This window comes from Tyto alba, unplaced genomic scaffold (assembly GCF_018691265.1).
Source record: "Tyto alba isolate M040663 unplaced genomic scaffold, T.alba_DEE_v4.0 Super-Scaffold_6, whole genome shotgun sequence".
Lineage (NCBI taxonomy): Eukaryota > Metazoa > Chordata > Aves > Strigiformes > Tytonidae > Tyto > Tyto alba.
In genome coordinates, this window is record NW_024881327.1 from 1,233,934 (window position 1) to 1,249,315 (window position 15,382).

General features: G+C 42.1%; 1 protein-coding gene across 1 annotated transcript in view; it reads right to left on the minus strand.

Annotated features, from left to right (window-relative positions):
* The window catches only part of GALNTL6 (polypeptide N-acetylgalactosaminyltransferase like 6), a 503,407-nt gene that overhangs the window by 26,047 nt on the left and 461,978 nt on the right, over positions 1 to 15,382 (minus strand). The window contains exon 8 of the mRNA XM_042808290.1: positions 10,702 to 10,809. Within this exon, the coding sequence (XP_042664224.1) occupies positions 10,702 to 10,809 (108 nt within the window). The remainder of the gene's footprint in view (positions 1 to 10,701; positions 10,810 to 15,382) is intronic.

Here is a 15,382-nt window from a genome sequence, read left to right on the forward strand (position 1 = left end):
CCCCTTTGTTTTCCAGTAAGTATTTTATTACTGTTTGGGTTCTGTGTGTGTGTGTAAACCCACCAAAACATTGCATTAAAAAAAAAAAAAAATCAGTTCTTTTCACTGTTCCCCAAGTAACAGGTAAGACACTTTAGACAAATCTATTTTAAAATGTTCCCCATTTCTTCCTAGACCATTCTCTCTATCTACTCAAACCTTGCCTGTAATGAACCCACATATTATCCTTCACATGTTTATACATTGCTGTCATAAGCTGAACCTTTATGAGGCAGCCCTTTGAATTGCAATAGGTTCTCTCTTGAAAATATAAACTCCTGATTTGCTAGCTCTAAACCTCCAGGCTGTTTATAAACATAACTGCAAGGAACTCTCTGTCCTGGAGTAGTGGGAAGCTCTTTCTGAATTTGCCACTTACTAGGAAGCAAGCACTCAGCATTCAAACACTTTAAAGAGGTTTGTTGACTTCTGTTAGCATGGGTTTCTCCTCCTTATTATCACAATGCAAGATCAGTAATCACCATACTTCCTTTTAACATAAACGTGTACAGACTAGTAGTAAAACTTCAAATTGCGGTTAATCCACATACTTGAATTGAATGCAGTCAGGAAGAGCTGCTGTCCTGAAAGTCTGGTGCAACCTTGCACAATAAAAGCAAACATCATTTACATTCCTATTTAAAACATACTAACCTAACACGTTTCCAGAGCAAAAATGCAGGCTGTCCAAGATGAGATGAGTGAGCTTTCATAAGCTGAATATCTCCATTCTGTGGCTGTCTAACAGCATGAAAAGTTGACCTAAGCAAACAACCTCCTAGCAACATAACTCTTCTCTGCAAATGATGTCAGTGAGAGCTGCTGATCTTTCACTCACCTTATCACAGCGGAAAGGTAGAGGAGCACAACCAAAATGAGAGCACATCTCTGAACACTTTAAGGCCTACCAATCAAATTACTTATTGTAAGGTAAGAATGTGATTTCAAGTCCTTTACGAGTCTCCCAGAGTTGCCTTTCCTACAATCTGGGTGAATGTCTGACATAGGGGAGAAATGAGGACAGTCACTTCCTCTTGCCCGAGCCTTAGGTGATGCTAGACACAATCTGAGCATGTCAACATATTAAGCTCCACAAGTGGGAATGATTATGACTAGCTACCAAATCGAGATTGTCCAGCTGTAAAACAGGTGCTAAGACTTTGTTGGGACTTTACCATGTGTGTGTGCATACTGCTACAGAATTTACAGATCAAAGGAGATTAAGCGTCTACCAGATTAGGTAGCATTTTGTGAATGTTTTATAGCATCATTAAAGCACTTCAGTCTCACAGTGAAGCTAATCTACAATGAATTTAGAACAAACAAAAAGAGTGTTAGATTTGAATCTTCTTGGTTTCTCTCTCTGTTACTCTTTGCATAATCTTCTAAAGAAAATACCTTTAAATGCTGGTTTCTCAAATGGCATAGAATATCTTTATCAATAAGAAGAATTAGTTCTGGAATATCTCTGTGGTAGATCACACTTGTTTGGATTCAGTTTGAACAGCTCGTCTAAATGCATATGGAAAGGAAAAATGAAACAAGTTTCTACAGCTGAAGACTACTGTAGCTTAGCTTGGTTGTCAAATTCATTGCAAGGTTACAGATGTCCAGATTGGTTACCTTGGTCTTTTAGTAGAAAAAAAGGAAAAATAAAAATTAAATAGGAGCAATTAAATGAAGATCAATTCAATATTAATCAGTTACATGAATTGACACACCATGTAAGGAAGTCACAGGGACTCTAGATGGACATCTGAAGAGTTTCTCAGGACCTATCTGTGGCAGAGCAATGATAATTTGTTCTCTCTCTTGTTATTTTCAGTGAAAAATTTATATATGAAAATAAATAAGGCCAAATGATATTTTAGTAGATGCATATTTCTATATATAAGGTTGTGACAGCTGTCACCAAGAAGCTGTGAGATGCATACTAAAGTGATGGCAACCACACAAAAACTGACTAATCAGCTGCCATCAGTTGCCCATGTACGCATTCTTGATATAATTAAGTTTTGTGCCACTGTGATGATTTTAGTCTCTGGTAAATCCTTTGCTATTGGGCTTACATTTAGACAAGTTTTCTTTAAGTTTGTGTGAACTCACACATTTAAGACTGTGACTTTGTTTTGTATTTTCACTCAGCAATAGTCTACAGGACAGTAAGTCACAATGTCACTGTTACCTGGACTTCAATAAAAGAGTTTAAATCAACTTGACTGGAGAAAGAGAGAGATAAATGAGGACTTCTCCACTTGAAAAAAATAAATTTTTCATCGACCATTTTGTCCCTTTCACTTTCTTCAGTGACTAGGGAAGATACATCTCTTTGGTCAAATAACTGTCCCTTCTTTTTAAGCGTGTAAGGCCATCTGTCATTTTCAAGAGATGTGATATTACTCAAATAAACACAGTGAGAAGAAAGTAGATGCTGGCCATGAGAAAAGTGGAGTGAGGCAGGGACATGTCAAAGGCCAGATTCATAAATATTCCCTTTAAGCAAGGTTTATCTAGATTGGTCCCCAATATGAGAGGCGTAGTTCAGCATTTCCTAACTGTGGCTAGTGTGCTGGCTTGCAATGACAGCACTGATAAGAGAGCTACCAGGCCGCATTCTACTCCATGTTGGGAGCCTGCACAACTCTATCCTCTAGCTGCATCTTTTCCAACTGACGTTCTAGATACAGCAGTTAAACTAATATAAAAAATATAATTCCTGTTTTCAGTTTCTCCAGATGTTTTAAAGTAGATTGTTGTTATCTGGTGGCACTAAAGCAGCACAATAGTTTTATTATTTGTTTAATTTCACCTGCATAACCTGTTTTTTCCTCTTTTGTGCCATCTGTGTTTAAAACTTAACTGGGTTTTATTCCAGCAATGGTTTGCACTTGTGTAAAAAAACCCCCAACAAAATAGAGATGTCTGCAGGCATAAAAGAAATGTTTCTCTATGGAAGACAGTATGCTAACTAGGTGACAAAGCTGGTGGTGTATATAAATAACTCTTGTGAGAGTTAGCACAGCTGGCAGAGAAGCAAGAGACAATTTATTCTCAGCCTGTAGCCTGCAAATACCTAGAACTGAAATTCCACAGATGTCATGTGAAAGCAGCCAGGATTTCATTCCTTCTATAAAGGTTTATATCTCCACTGCAAAAAAAAAAAAAATAAAAAAAATAAAAAAATCAAGATCTACACGTTGGAAAAAAGTGTAAAAAAAAAAAAAGCCAGGAAGCCAGGCCACTGACTAAAGGCTACATCTCTGCTCGCTGGCTTGCTGAGGCCGGCGGGCGGGTGGTGGAGGGCAGGGATGGGCAGGGGCCCGCGAGGGTGCTGCCTGCCCCCAGCTCTGGCTGCGGGTCCCTGCAGGCTGGCGGTAGGGGAGCTGCGGGAAGCACAGTCACAGCGGTTGATCCCAAATAGATTTCTTTAGCCACGTAACACAGGTTCCAGTGCTGGCCTATTGAATGAATCCTGGAAAGTAGCTACCACCGCTTTGATGTTGTTATTGTCCAGAAACAACTAGTTCTCCATCATCTTTACATTCCTTTTGGATAGCTAAGCTGCCTGTCTGGTTGCATTTATCATCTTAAAAGCAAAACCTCTGTTCAGATTGGAGAAAATATAAAAATTAACGTTTAAAAAAATTACTTTGACTTTCTTGTATTCAAGGATGAGAAAATGTTAATGTGAAGATTTTCTTTGCTAAGTGCTCTGTTTGAGATCTTGGTTTAATTCATTTTAATGATGAATTTATAAATCTGTTAAACAAAAACAGAATGGGAACTTAAAAGCTGTATTGTATAATCGTTATCATTAGCATACATTATAGCTGTGCTGTTGCAAGAGGGTGATTCTTGCTTGATTCCTAAATAATCTAAAGCTGATGTCTCAGGTGCTTACTGTGACTGCTGAATCGTAACTGACTTGATGCTGCAGTCTTTTGTGCTACAGAAGTGATTGCGAAAGTCCCAGCAGTGCTCCCTAAACAGCATGTCACATCTACTGGTTTGCACTCCAGTCACGAGAAAATATAGCCGTTATCTAACCGATTCTTCTGGGTTCTTTAACTTGCCTGGAAACTGAAAAGAAAATGTTCATGGGATGCTTTAAGAAAACCCCAAACAATGTTTGAAGCTGGAAAAAAAAAAAAAAAAAAAGCCAAAACCCAACAACACTGAAATGGTCATAATATTGAAGGAAGCTCTGTCAAAAATGCAAATGCGGTCACAGCACTAGATGGTGTAGCTACAGTAATTTTCTGTGAAGATCCCTTTTGAAGCCACATGAAAAGGCTGAGCAAATGGTTCAGGTGGGAATCTGAACCCACCTTTATCAGCTGAATTCCTGAACCCAAACTCGTGCAAGTTCCAATTCAGCGACACTGTGTAATGAGGCAAATGTCATCGTGCTTGTGCCTGCTGGGTCAGAGGATCACTGTGCTCTGGGATCCCACGTCCTGGCGTGCAGGGAGGAATTCAACTTAAGGTTAGGAATCACCACGCTGCTGGGTTAGCATCCAAACTTGAACTTCAGTGGGATGGCCCTTCCCTTCAGAAAGACCTAATGCTCTAATGCTCTGTAGTAAATGCTAAAATGCTGTGTAAAATACCTGCAAATGAAAAAAATTTCTGTAGATATATTTTGAAACTCTGGGTTAATCTCTGCATATCCTATGGAACAGTGAGCTTTTATTGCTAAATTTCTTAAGGCTTTTATGGAATCACAAATAGAAAAAAATCCCCCTCAAATAGGAAACTAAATAAAATAAATAATAAACTGAGATACACCTACAAGAAAACGCTAATAATATTTTATTAAAGTCTAATTTCGTAGTAACTGACTAAAATTAAATGGCTTAGCTAGAATTATTAAAACTGAAGCAAAAGTCAAGAATACCACAAAGCAACTAAAACAATCCAGGCATTTTTAATATGACATCTTGCATAGGACTTTAAGATTTGAGGGTTTGATTTCTATATATGTCTTACCTACAACAAACAGGCAAAATTAGTTACTAAGCACTGCAGTTCTGTGCAGGGGTTGATAGGTTTGGAATGAACGAATAATCATGTGGTGCTTCCACATTATAATGTGGAATCAGTCTTGACATCTGCATGCCCATTAATTTTGCTTTATGTGCAATTACCTGTAAATTCGACACTGACTGCTTTTGGCAAGAAGCAACATCTTAAGACATTTCCAGACAAAAATAGTCAGCTTTTTTATCTGCATTTGGTTGTCACAGCCTGTTTTATAAACCTACTGCACATGTTTACAGCTTGCTTTACTTTTGCTCTGTACCACCAGACAGTTTTACTGACAGTGTTTCATATGTGGGTGCCTTTCAATTTATGGGGTACATGCCAGCAAAAAGTACGTGTAGGCCTTGTAGGTCTTGAGTCACAGATGAGAAAGTAAGAAATAAAATAAGAAAGACATAGAAAATTAATGGCATGATACATACTATTGTGTGTGGTACACTAATGGTTAGTTAGTGATGGGGAGGCGTGTCCTGGGCTGAGTGAGTGGTGGAGTTTTTTGGTGGCAGGGGAGGGGGCTATCGGGGCGGCCCCCTGTGAGAAGCTTCTCGAAGCTCCCCCAGCTCCACGTCAGCTCCACTTCTGTTTGGGAAATTGAGCCAATCGGCTGCGCCTCTGCGATAACGTATTTAAGAAGGGACGTGGTGACGGGCAGTCGGACTGGTGAGGAGGAGTTGCTGCAGCTGCGTGAACACCAAGGTCAGTGGAGGAACGGAGGAAGAAAGGAGGGGGGAGGTGTGCCGGAGCAGAGACCCTCCTGTATCCTGTGGTGAGACGGCAGGGCGGCCCCCCCCCTGCCACCCATGAAGATCTACGGTGGAGCAGACATTGATTTACAGCCTGTCGTTCCTGCTCGGCTGATCAAGGTTCTGTGCCCGAAGAAGGCCGGGGTCTCATGGAAAAAGGTAGCCCCGCTGCTGTAATTCAGTGCTGGGAGGATTGCAGCATGCGGGGGAGTCCCACGCCGGAGCAGCTCGGGAAGGGCTGCAGCCGTGGGAGGGAATCCAGTCGGAGGAAGTTGGTGACCCATGACGGAGCAGTGTGGGGAACGCTGTGGCCCATGGGAGGAATTCAAGTCAGAGAAAGTTTGTGGAGGACTGTCTCCTGTGAGAGGGGGACCACGATGGAGCAGGGGGTAACAAGTTTTGGACACTCCCCTCACCGAAGATGAAGGAAGTGGCAGCACTGACTGCACCCCCCATTCCCTGCCCCTGCGCCACTGGGGGAGGAGGGAGAGATATCGGGAGCAGAGCTGAGCCCGGGAAGAAGGGAGGGGTGGGGGAAGGTGTTCTCAAGATGTGGCAATGCTTCTCACTGTCCTACTCTGTTATGTGTTGTTAGTGTCTGTAATAAATGTATGTTCTTTTTTTATTCCCCTAACGAGTCTGCCTTTTGCTCATGATCATAAAAGGGGGATTTTCCCCCATCCCAGTCCTATCTTGAACCCCAAGCCTGGCTCTCTGTCCCTTCTCATTGCCGGAGGGGAAGGGAGAGAGAGGTGCTGCATTGTGGTTGGCTGTCAATCAGGCTGAAACCACGACAGTTTTTTGGCGCCCAACGTGGGGCAGAGGGTTGCGATTTGATAAGGATATTAATTGGGAGAGGTAATGAGCAAAATACAGACTGAACTCCGTTAGTGGAATGATCTCTGTAATGTCTGTAGTTGTAATTGTGGGGAAGTTTTTTTTTCAGGTGTGGTGAAGGGACTATGGGTGGATGTTCTGTATTGTGTCTCAGTATTCTGTCAGTATATGGGTGTGGGGAAGTTCCTTTCAGTCTGGTTTTGCCTACTCTTTGTTCTGATGTTGATGTGTATACTGTTTTCTGTACTGAATGTTGGATCTCTTAATTCTTAAATACGTGATTCGCAGAGGCGAGGGGTGGAATGTCCTGGGCTGAGTGAGTGGTGGAGTTTTTTGGTGGCAGGGGAGGGGGCTATCGGGGCGGCCCCCTGTGAGAAGCTTCTCGAAGCTCCCCCAGCTCCACGTCAGCTCCACTTCTGTTTGGGAAATTGAGCCAATCGGCTGCGCCTCTGCGATAACGTATTTAAGAAGGGACGTGGTGACGGGCAGTCGGACTGGTGAGGAGGAGTTGCTGCAGCTGCGTGAACACCAAGGTCAGTGGAGGAACGGAGGAAGAAAGGAGGGGGGAGGTGTGCCGGAGCAGAGACCCTCCTGTATCCTGTGGTGAGACGGCAGGGCGGCCCCCCCCTGCCACCCATGAAGATCTACGGTGGAGCAGACATTGATTTACAGCCTGTCGTTCCTGCTCGCCTGATCAAGGTTCTGTGCCCGAAGAAGGCCGGGGTCTCATGGAAAAAGGTAGCCCCGCTGCTGTAATTCAGTGCTGGGAGGATTGCAGCATGCGGGGGAGTCCCACACCGGAGCAGCTCGGGAAGGGCTGCAGCCGTGGGAGGGAATCCAGTCGGAGGAAGTTGGTGACCCATGACGGAGCAGTGTGGGGAACGCTGCGGCCCATGGGAGGAATTCAAGTCAGAGAAAGTTTGTGGAGGACTGTCTCCTGTGAGAGGGGGACCACGATGGAGCAGGGGGTAACAAGTTTTGGACACTCCCCTCACCGAAGATGAAGGAAGTGGCAGCACTGACTGCACCCCCCATTCCCTGCCCCTGCGCCACTGGGGGAGGAGGGAGAGATATCGGGAGCAGAGCTGAGCCCAGGAAGAAGGGAGGGGTGGGGGAAGGTGTTCTCAAGATGTGGCAATGCTTCTCACTGTCCTACTCTGTTATGTGTTGTTAGTGTCTGTAATAAATGTATGTTCTTTTTTTTCTTCCCCTAACGAGTCTGCCTTTTGCTCATGATCATAAAAGGGGGATTTTCCCCCATCCCAGTCCTATCTTGAACCCCAAGCCTGGCTCTCTGTCCCTTCTCATTGCCGGAGGGGAAGGGAGAGAGAGGTGCTGCATTGTGGTTGGCTGTCAATCAGGCTGAAACCACGACAAGGCGGAACAGAGTTTTTGACAAGTGTCTCATTTAATAAAGCGCATGTCATCCTTATGCCAGGTCACAGCTCTTCAAAAAGATATTTAGATTGGTCAAGTACTACGTAGCTGGCTGAAACTGTGTTGAGACTCGCTGCTAAAAGATATAGACAGATGAAATCCCAAGGACAGGTAAAATGCTAACTTAAAGCATTATTTGTGAGGGGCAAACATAAGCTGAAACAGCTTGAAAGGAAACCCCTGGCGTGACTGGGCTATGCCTGAATTTGTCTAGAAACTCTGTCCCCTCCTTAACTCCAGTCCCCCTTGTGCGGCTGCTGTGGGATAGGATGGGAAAATCTGTCATTCTTCAATGCAGTATCCAGTGTGATCATTTACTGAATCACAGTTGGGCTTCCTAGGGCTCATTCCTTTGTGAAACTGCATATCCCAGCATCCTCCTTTACACAGCAGAAGATGGAAAAGGATTTAGTAAAATCCCTTGTGGAAACTACTTACTAGTAGAAAGTATTGCTTTTGGCAGCAGGGATAATACTTCCAGATATTCTTGAGTGTGTTATTCATTACATTCCTAACTAGAGGGAGGTTTTAGATAATATACTCCTAAGGGGTAAACTATAGTCATTGGAGGATATAATAGAATAGAATAGTTGGATGATAATACAAAGATAGCCAAAATATTGAGGCCACTTCTGTGCATACACCCCCAGTATTATTTTGGCTAACAGCTCAATTTGGGGCAGGTTATTTGGAACACAAGTGGTCTGTATCAAAGGGATTGACACACTGAAGATGAATTTGTCCTTGTTTTTCCTTTTCTGGCTTGGATGAGAGAAAGATAATATTTTTAGGCTTAAAATTACACACAATTTGATAGGTCAGGGACCAAGCTCTTTTCCTTGCCTAGTTATCGAGACAGCCCCAAATACTAAAACGTGCAGAAGACCTTGTGCTCTTGGCAGCCTTGATGCGATGTGTCCTGCCTTCAATGCTTTGGTTTAAAATATTGTACTGGAAAGAAGCTGGGAACCTGAGAATTCAAGTTTTCTTTCAGTGATAAGTATGTGCCAGAAATGTACCTAAACATCATGTTTTGGACCCCCACAACACAGAGGAAACTATCCATTATTTGAACAGGAAGGATAAGATTCACCCTAGCAGCACGCTAGATCTGTTCTCACAAGATACAGGGCAGTCAGTCTGTGCATTTACAGAGATTTAATTTTCATAGCTGGGAATGTTTCTTAGTAATATTTCACGAGTGATTTATTGAAATCAGGCTAAAATAAATAGTACAGAGATGCTGCAGGCTGTGACTACCTGATGGCTCTAAGAACTCATGGTGCCTCCATGAAAGCTAGTTAAGTGTTGAACAGTATGAGAAGCTGGTAGTCCAAATAGCAGTGATTGTATTTTGCTCCTACAGGTAATACATGAGACAGCATATTCTCTAATGAGGTTCTTTGTGCTGTAATGGATAAAAATAGAGACTGAGGTTTGGTTTTCTTATTTCAAGTTGTGTGTGATTTTTGCAGGGGATACCATAAATGAAGATGTTTATTTCAGCCAGTGCAAAAATCTGGATGGGGAAACTCTGATACTACACAGAACTAAAGTGGGGGAAGATTTTAATCTCACGGTTTAGTCACTACAGTTTTTGTCACCACCAGTAATCCCGTTACTGTATCATGTGTCCCATTGTCTGCACTGATGCTCTTTTATGGCAAATTCTTCCCTCTGTCTAGCCAGCTGTTAGGCAGGCAGCACAGGCGGCCTCTTTCCACTGCTGCAGTTACTACAGCAAGCCTTGTCCCGTGGTGCTGAAACCAAAAATATTTCCCCCTTAAAGCAAAAAATTTATTCTTTTATTCATACCACATTTTCATTATTAGGAAAAAATATGATTCATAAAACATTGCCCTATGGCAATAAGCAGACTTTAATATTAATGCCATTTTATTAAAAAAAAAAATCCTCTAAACCAGAAAAGATTAAACTCAAACATGAATAAATACTAGTATCTGCCTGGAAGCTACATCTGTGCCCTTTGTCTCCCATCTTTTGACATCCCATGAACATCTCCAGAAAGTTACAGAACATTTTCTCTTAAGCAAAAAGCCCCTCACGGATATGGATATGTTCAGTAGTCTTTGAGGAATGTCTAGAGGCCTTGTAATTTTTCACTCACACATCTCCAAGCTGGCTGTATTCCACAACCAGGTTTTACACAATAATTAGACAGTCGCTCAAATCATTGTTACTCAGTCCTTTTGCCTCAGAAAACATCCCTTCCATGAGATTCTACCTGTTCTGCTGACTGATAAGAAAGCATGCATTCAAATTTGTCCTGCTTGTAAAAACTGACTGACAACACTGCAATTTGAGAACTGTAAGCCTTAGGTTATTCCCAGGTTCTTTTGAATCAGCATGAAACGTGCTTCTGTGCTGAGATGTCCAACCCTGTATTTTTCAGCTTCCATTTTATTCTTAGCAATCTTATCTCTGGAAGGCAGCATAACTGCAGCAATTGCACATCTCATTTCAGAAAAATAAAGAAACATGCCTTTTCCATTTTAATGGTTTACTGGAAACTAGTTCACAGGGAATGAGGAAACTCATGGTGATGAACGAAAATGAAAAACAGCAAGGCCCAATTACTCACCCGTGCTAGGCTGGTTCCAGAAGGGACTTTATATGGCACGTACTTCCTGTAGATATGCCCAACTCGAGAGCACGGAACATCAAACATGCCACCTCCGCACATCCACACCTGGGAAGGAGACAGAAAACAAGTGAAAGAATGGCTCCTGGAAACAAATAAGGCAAGAAAGGCATTTTAAGTAAAGGGTATGTGAAATCTACACATCGTTCTGTACTGACCCCTCCCACAGTTATAGTGGTGGCCTTCTCACATGCTGATAGCTGGGATTAGGTGACATGGCAGACTCTCCTACCTGGAATTTCACTGTGCAAAATCAGAGTATGTTCAAAATAAAATCATAAAACATATTTAGAATACCTATCAATGGTCTTCCTGCAACACAGCCAAGATATTATTGTGTCTGTTGTTCAAAACATACAGGACAAAAATTTCAAAAGAAGGCTGTGTGAGTAAAACAAGCCATCAATTGGAAGTAATATTTTTTTTTTCCAAAACACCTGGCTTATATTTTGAATAGTGAATACAGAGTTCAAATATTGATATGCTCTTCATTTTGTAAAGAAAAGGGAAGAAAAATAATTTTCCTTCTGATCAAATTTATGTAGGTAGAGGAAGAAGAGCATGCTGCTACATTTCATCATTAATACTTTAATACTGAAACAGATGGAACCATCTGGAGTACACAGGTTTTATGCTTCAGGTCTGAGCAACCAAAACTCAGTCAAAACTGATGGGAGCTGAAAGTACTTCATGGCTTTAAAAATCAAGCTGTTTCCTGATGGGCAGCAAGTAAGGAATTCTTTGCAGTTTTTCACCTAGCACGACTAGGTTTTACCAACTGTATGTGACAGCAAGGTGGTGTGCCATATCAGAGGAACTATGGCAGTCATGCCAACCTATCAGCCTGATTTTCTATGCTCTGGCAATGGAGAGCGACCAATGTTTGACATGGCTATTAAATGACTTACATAGCACGCTAGCAACATTCATAACTCTCTGATTTCAAAAAAAAGCAATCTGACTTTGCAAATCAGGGAAATAGAAGACAACAAAACCACTCCTCCAGAGCCCCCAAGCAGAACAACTTTTAAAGTATCCTAAAACCAACCGCAGAGCAAGAACTTAAAATTAATTTAGAGTGAAAACATCAGTATTATAAAAATCATTTCCTAATCCTGGCTAAACAATTTTTTGTCCCTCACAAATTTAGAACAGAATGGCTCTAATTCCACATAAGTGGTCTCAGCTTTCAGCCTTTATACTGAAAACAAAAATACCCCATACCCCCTCCCAGTCAATTTAAAAGAGAACTACACCAAAGCTGAGAAAGAGAGAGGGCTTGTCCTTTCCATGTCTCTTTATGTGGACATACATAAAGTTGCTTCATGAAACATCTCCATAAATCTGGATGAGAATTTAGGTCCATGCATTACATATGTGAACAAATTTTATCTGTATTTAATTTACTCTGGAGTGAAATGGCATGAAGTAAGTTCGTGACCGAGGCTAAAGCAGACCAGAACATGGACAACTGAAAGTTTCACCAACAATTTCCATACAAAAAGGAATTAATCCAAAAGTTGATGTGCTCTGAATTAAAACAACAGTAACCACACTATTAAAAAAAAGTATCAGAAAATATGATGTGATTCACAAATATTTGATATTTTGCATGAAGCCTGCAGAGAACAATGTGCATCTCTACACTTTTTTACCACACATTTCTTATTTAGCCTCTTTTGTCTTGCTCACTAACTGGCTGTAGCTACTGGATTTTTGAAATCATAGGAAAACAAAATTATTAATTGAATTCATTTAAAACAATAGTGAAAATGGCCGAGAGTTTGGCCTCTTTTGCTGTGCTTTCCTGTTTGTGTCACAGTGGGCATATCTGCTTGGTCCTGTCAGTGTGGCTGTGACTTTGGGACTAAATTTTAGTAATCTGAACATGCAGATGTGTTGTGGTTTGAGCTCAGAGGGCAAGTGAGCACCATGCAGCCACTCACTCCCCCCTTCATCCTCAGCACTGAGAAGGAGAAAATAAGTCAAGGCTTGGGATTTGAGATAAGGACAGGGAGGGTTGAATCACTCATTATGGTCACAGGCATAAAACAGACTCGTTAGGGGAAGAAAAAATGAACATAAATTCAATACAGACACTAAGAACACCAGCACTTAACAGACAGAGCAGGACAGTGAGAAGTATTACCACATCTTGAAAACACCTTCACCCACCCCTCCCTTCTTCCTGAGCTCAGCTCTGCTCCCAATATCTCTACCTCCTCCCCCCAGCAGCTCAGGGGCAGGGAATGGGGGATGCAGTCAGGGCTGCCGCTTCTGCCATCTTCAGGGGGGGTGGAACTTCTGGAACTTCTTCCCCTGATCCAGTGTGGTCCCCCTCTCACCGGACACAGTCCTCTACAACTTTTCTCCAACTGGAGAGAACTCCCATGGGCCGCAGCGTTTCCCAAGCTGATCTGGCATGGGACACCCCCACGTTGAAACCCTCCCAGCACTGAACTACAACAGTGGGGGCTGCTTCTTCTCACAGGGTCCTGACCTCCTTTGTGCATAGACATCTGAGACAGAGTAGGGCCCCTCACAGACTGCATATCCATGTGTGCTCCACCGTAAACCTCCATGGGTGGCAGGGGGGGCCGCCCTGCCGTCTCCCCACAGGATACAGGGGGGTCTCTGTTCCAACACACCTCCTCCCACTTTCCTCCTCCATTCTTCCACTGACCTTGGTGTTCACATAGATGTCACATCTCCTTCTCACAACTCTAACTCCTTCTTCCAGGTCCCTTCTTAAATACGTTATTGCAGAGGTGCAGCTGCCTGGCTTGGCCTTGGTGCAGAGGTGGAGCTGACTCGGAGCCAGGGGAGCTTAGAGAAGCTTTTCACAAGGGGCCACAGCTGTATCCCCCTCCCCTGCTACCAAAAACCCCACCACTCACTCAAACCCAGGACACTGCAATAAACTTAAATACTGCAACAACTCAGTGCTTGAACATGACTTAAAGCACTTGCTGAAGGTAGCACACTGGAATTCAGCCCCCAAGACTGACTGTGCTATTCATACTGTGAATGTAGAAAATGGGGGTTGGAGTGAAGGCTTGAGTTGCAAAGTGATTTAAGAAGCTGCCTCTTATGAGTCATTTGTGTATTAGCCCTTACAGTCTCCTAGCTGTTAGCCATGGCTTCCAGCTGAGACCTGGTAATGAAATGTTTGAGAATCTAAACCTCATTGCAGGACAAACCTAAATACATTAGTGTAAATGTTTAAGGAAGGTTTTTGAAACCACCAAAAGTAGGGCAAGATCATGTGCTTGGCCTTGTCTTGAAACTCCCTTGTGCAGTTGGATACAGCTGAGAGCTACTCGGGAAGCTGCCACCTCCCACCTCCCATCAGAGTTAACTAAAGCATAGGAGGTCTGGGTAGGTGCTGCTGGTGCATGCTAGCATCTCAGAAGAGGAGACAAATTTTGCGGATTAGTGGCGCAAGGTAAGAAAGGCAGCTGTTCCAGGCATCACTCTGCCAGATGGAAGCAAGGATGTTGATGGAATCAAGAATATTTCAGTATCTATGTCTGTGGTGAGGATATCCTGTCTCCTAATAAGCACAGTCCTTCTCAGGGAGAAAATTTACTGTTGGGTTGGAAACACTGCCTCCATACGAAAATAGCTCATTACCACCCAGACCAGTCTTGCAATGACATGTAAACATGCTAATTATTTTCTTTTCAAAAACATTTTGTAAAATTTGCTTATTAAAAAACCCTTGAAATCCTCACCCACTTAATCCCATGTCACCTAATTCACTAGAAAACATGTTCCTAAACATATTAAAAACTCATAAAAAGGATAGTGTTAAAATAAGTTGGGTAATGCCGTTGGTAAAAAAAAGTTATCATCTTTCTACCAATACTTCGTTTGTATGTTATATCACTTTTACCTTTGTTAGCAGGACCCTCCTCTCTGTGGCCGTCTTCAAACAACCCAGTGCACCAATGAAAATGCAGAACTGTATTTCTTCTTGTTTTTTAAATTAAGGTGTTATTTCAAAGGCTGGACAAGATATTACAGTGATTAATCAAGATTTCTTAGCCTTTGAAGAGTGGATATCATAGCAGTTTGACTCAGACAAAGGTCAGACACAGAATAAATTTAAAAGACAAGAAAGCAGAAATATATATATTTATATAGGCCAGTATTACTTTAACTCAGACAATGAGAGCTGAAGTAGACATATATTGCATTTCCTCTACAGCAATAGGATATCCGTAAAAAAAAAAAAAAAAAAAAAAAAAAAAAAAAAAAAAAAAAAAAAAAGGAGAAAAGGATTTAGGAAAAAAACCTGTCACATATGCTGAGGCAATAACAAGTGGGAGAAAATAACACGTTGTGTTAGGCTTATATTTGATAGATATAAAACTAGAAAATGCTGTGCTGCACCTGAGGTGCGCTGTGCAGGGTAATTGAAATGAATCTTGGGATGCCTTGAAGGACATTTAGCAGCTGTTCCTGTTTATCTTTCAGCTTCGGAATGATTTTAAAAGCATTTTTTATATTTTCCTGGGAAGATCAATTCTGTCAACTTTGTCTTTAAAATGTGCATTTTTATGTCGCACGCGCTAAATGCAAAAAATTGGAGGATGACTTCTGTGTTAAATATTACAGA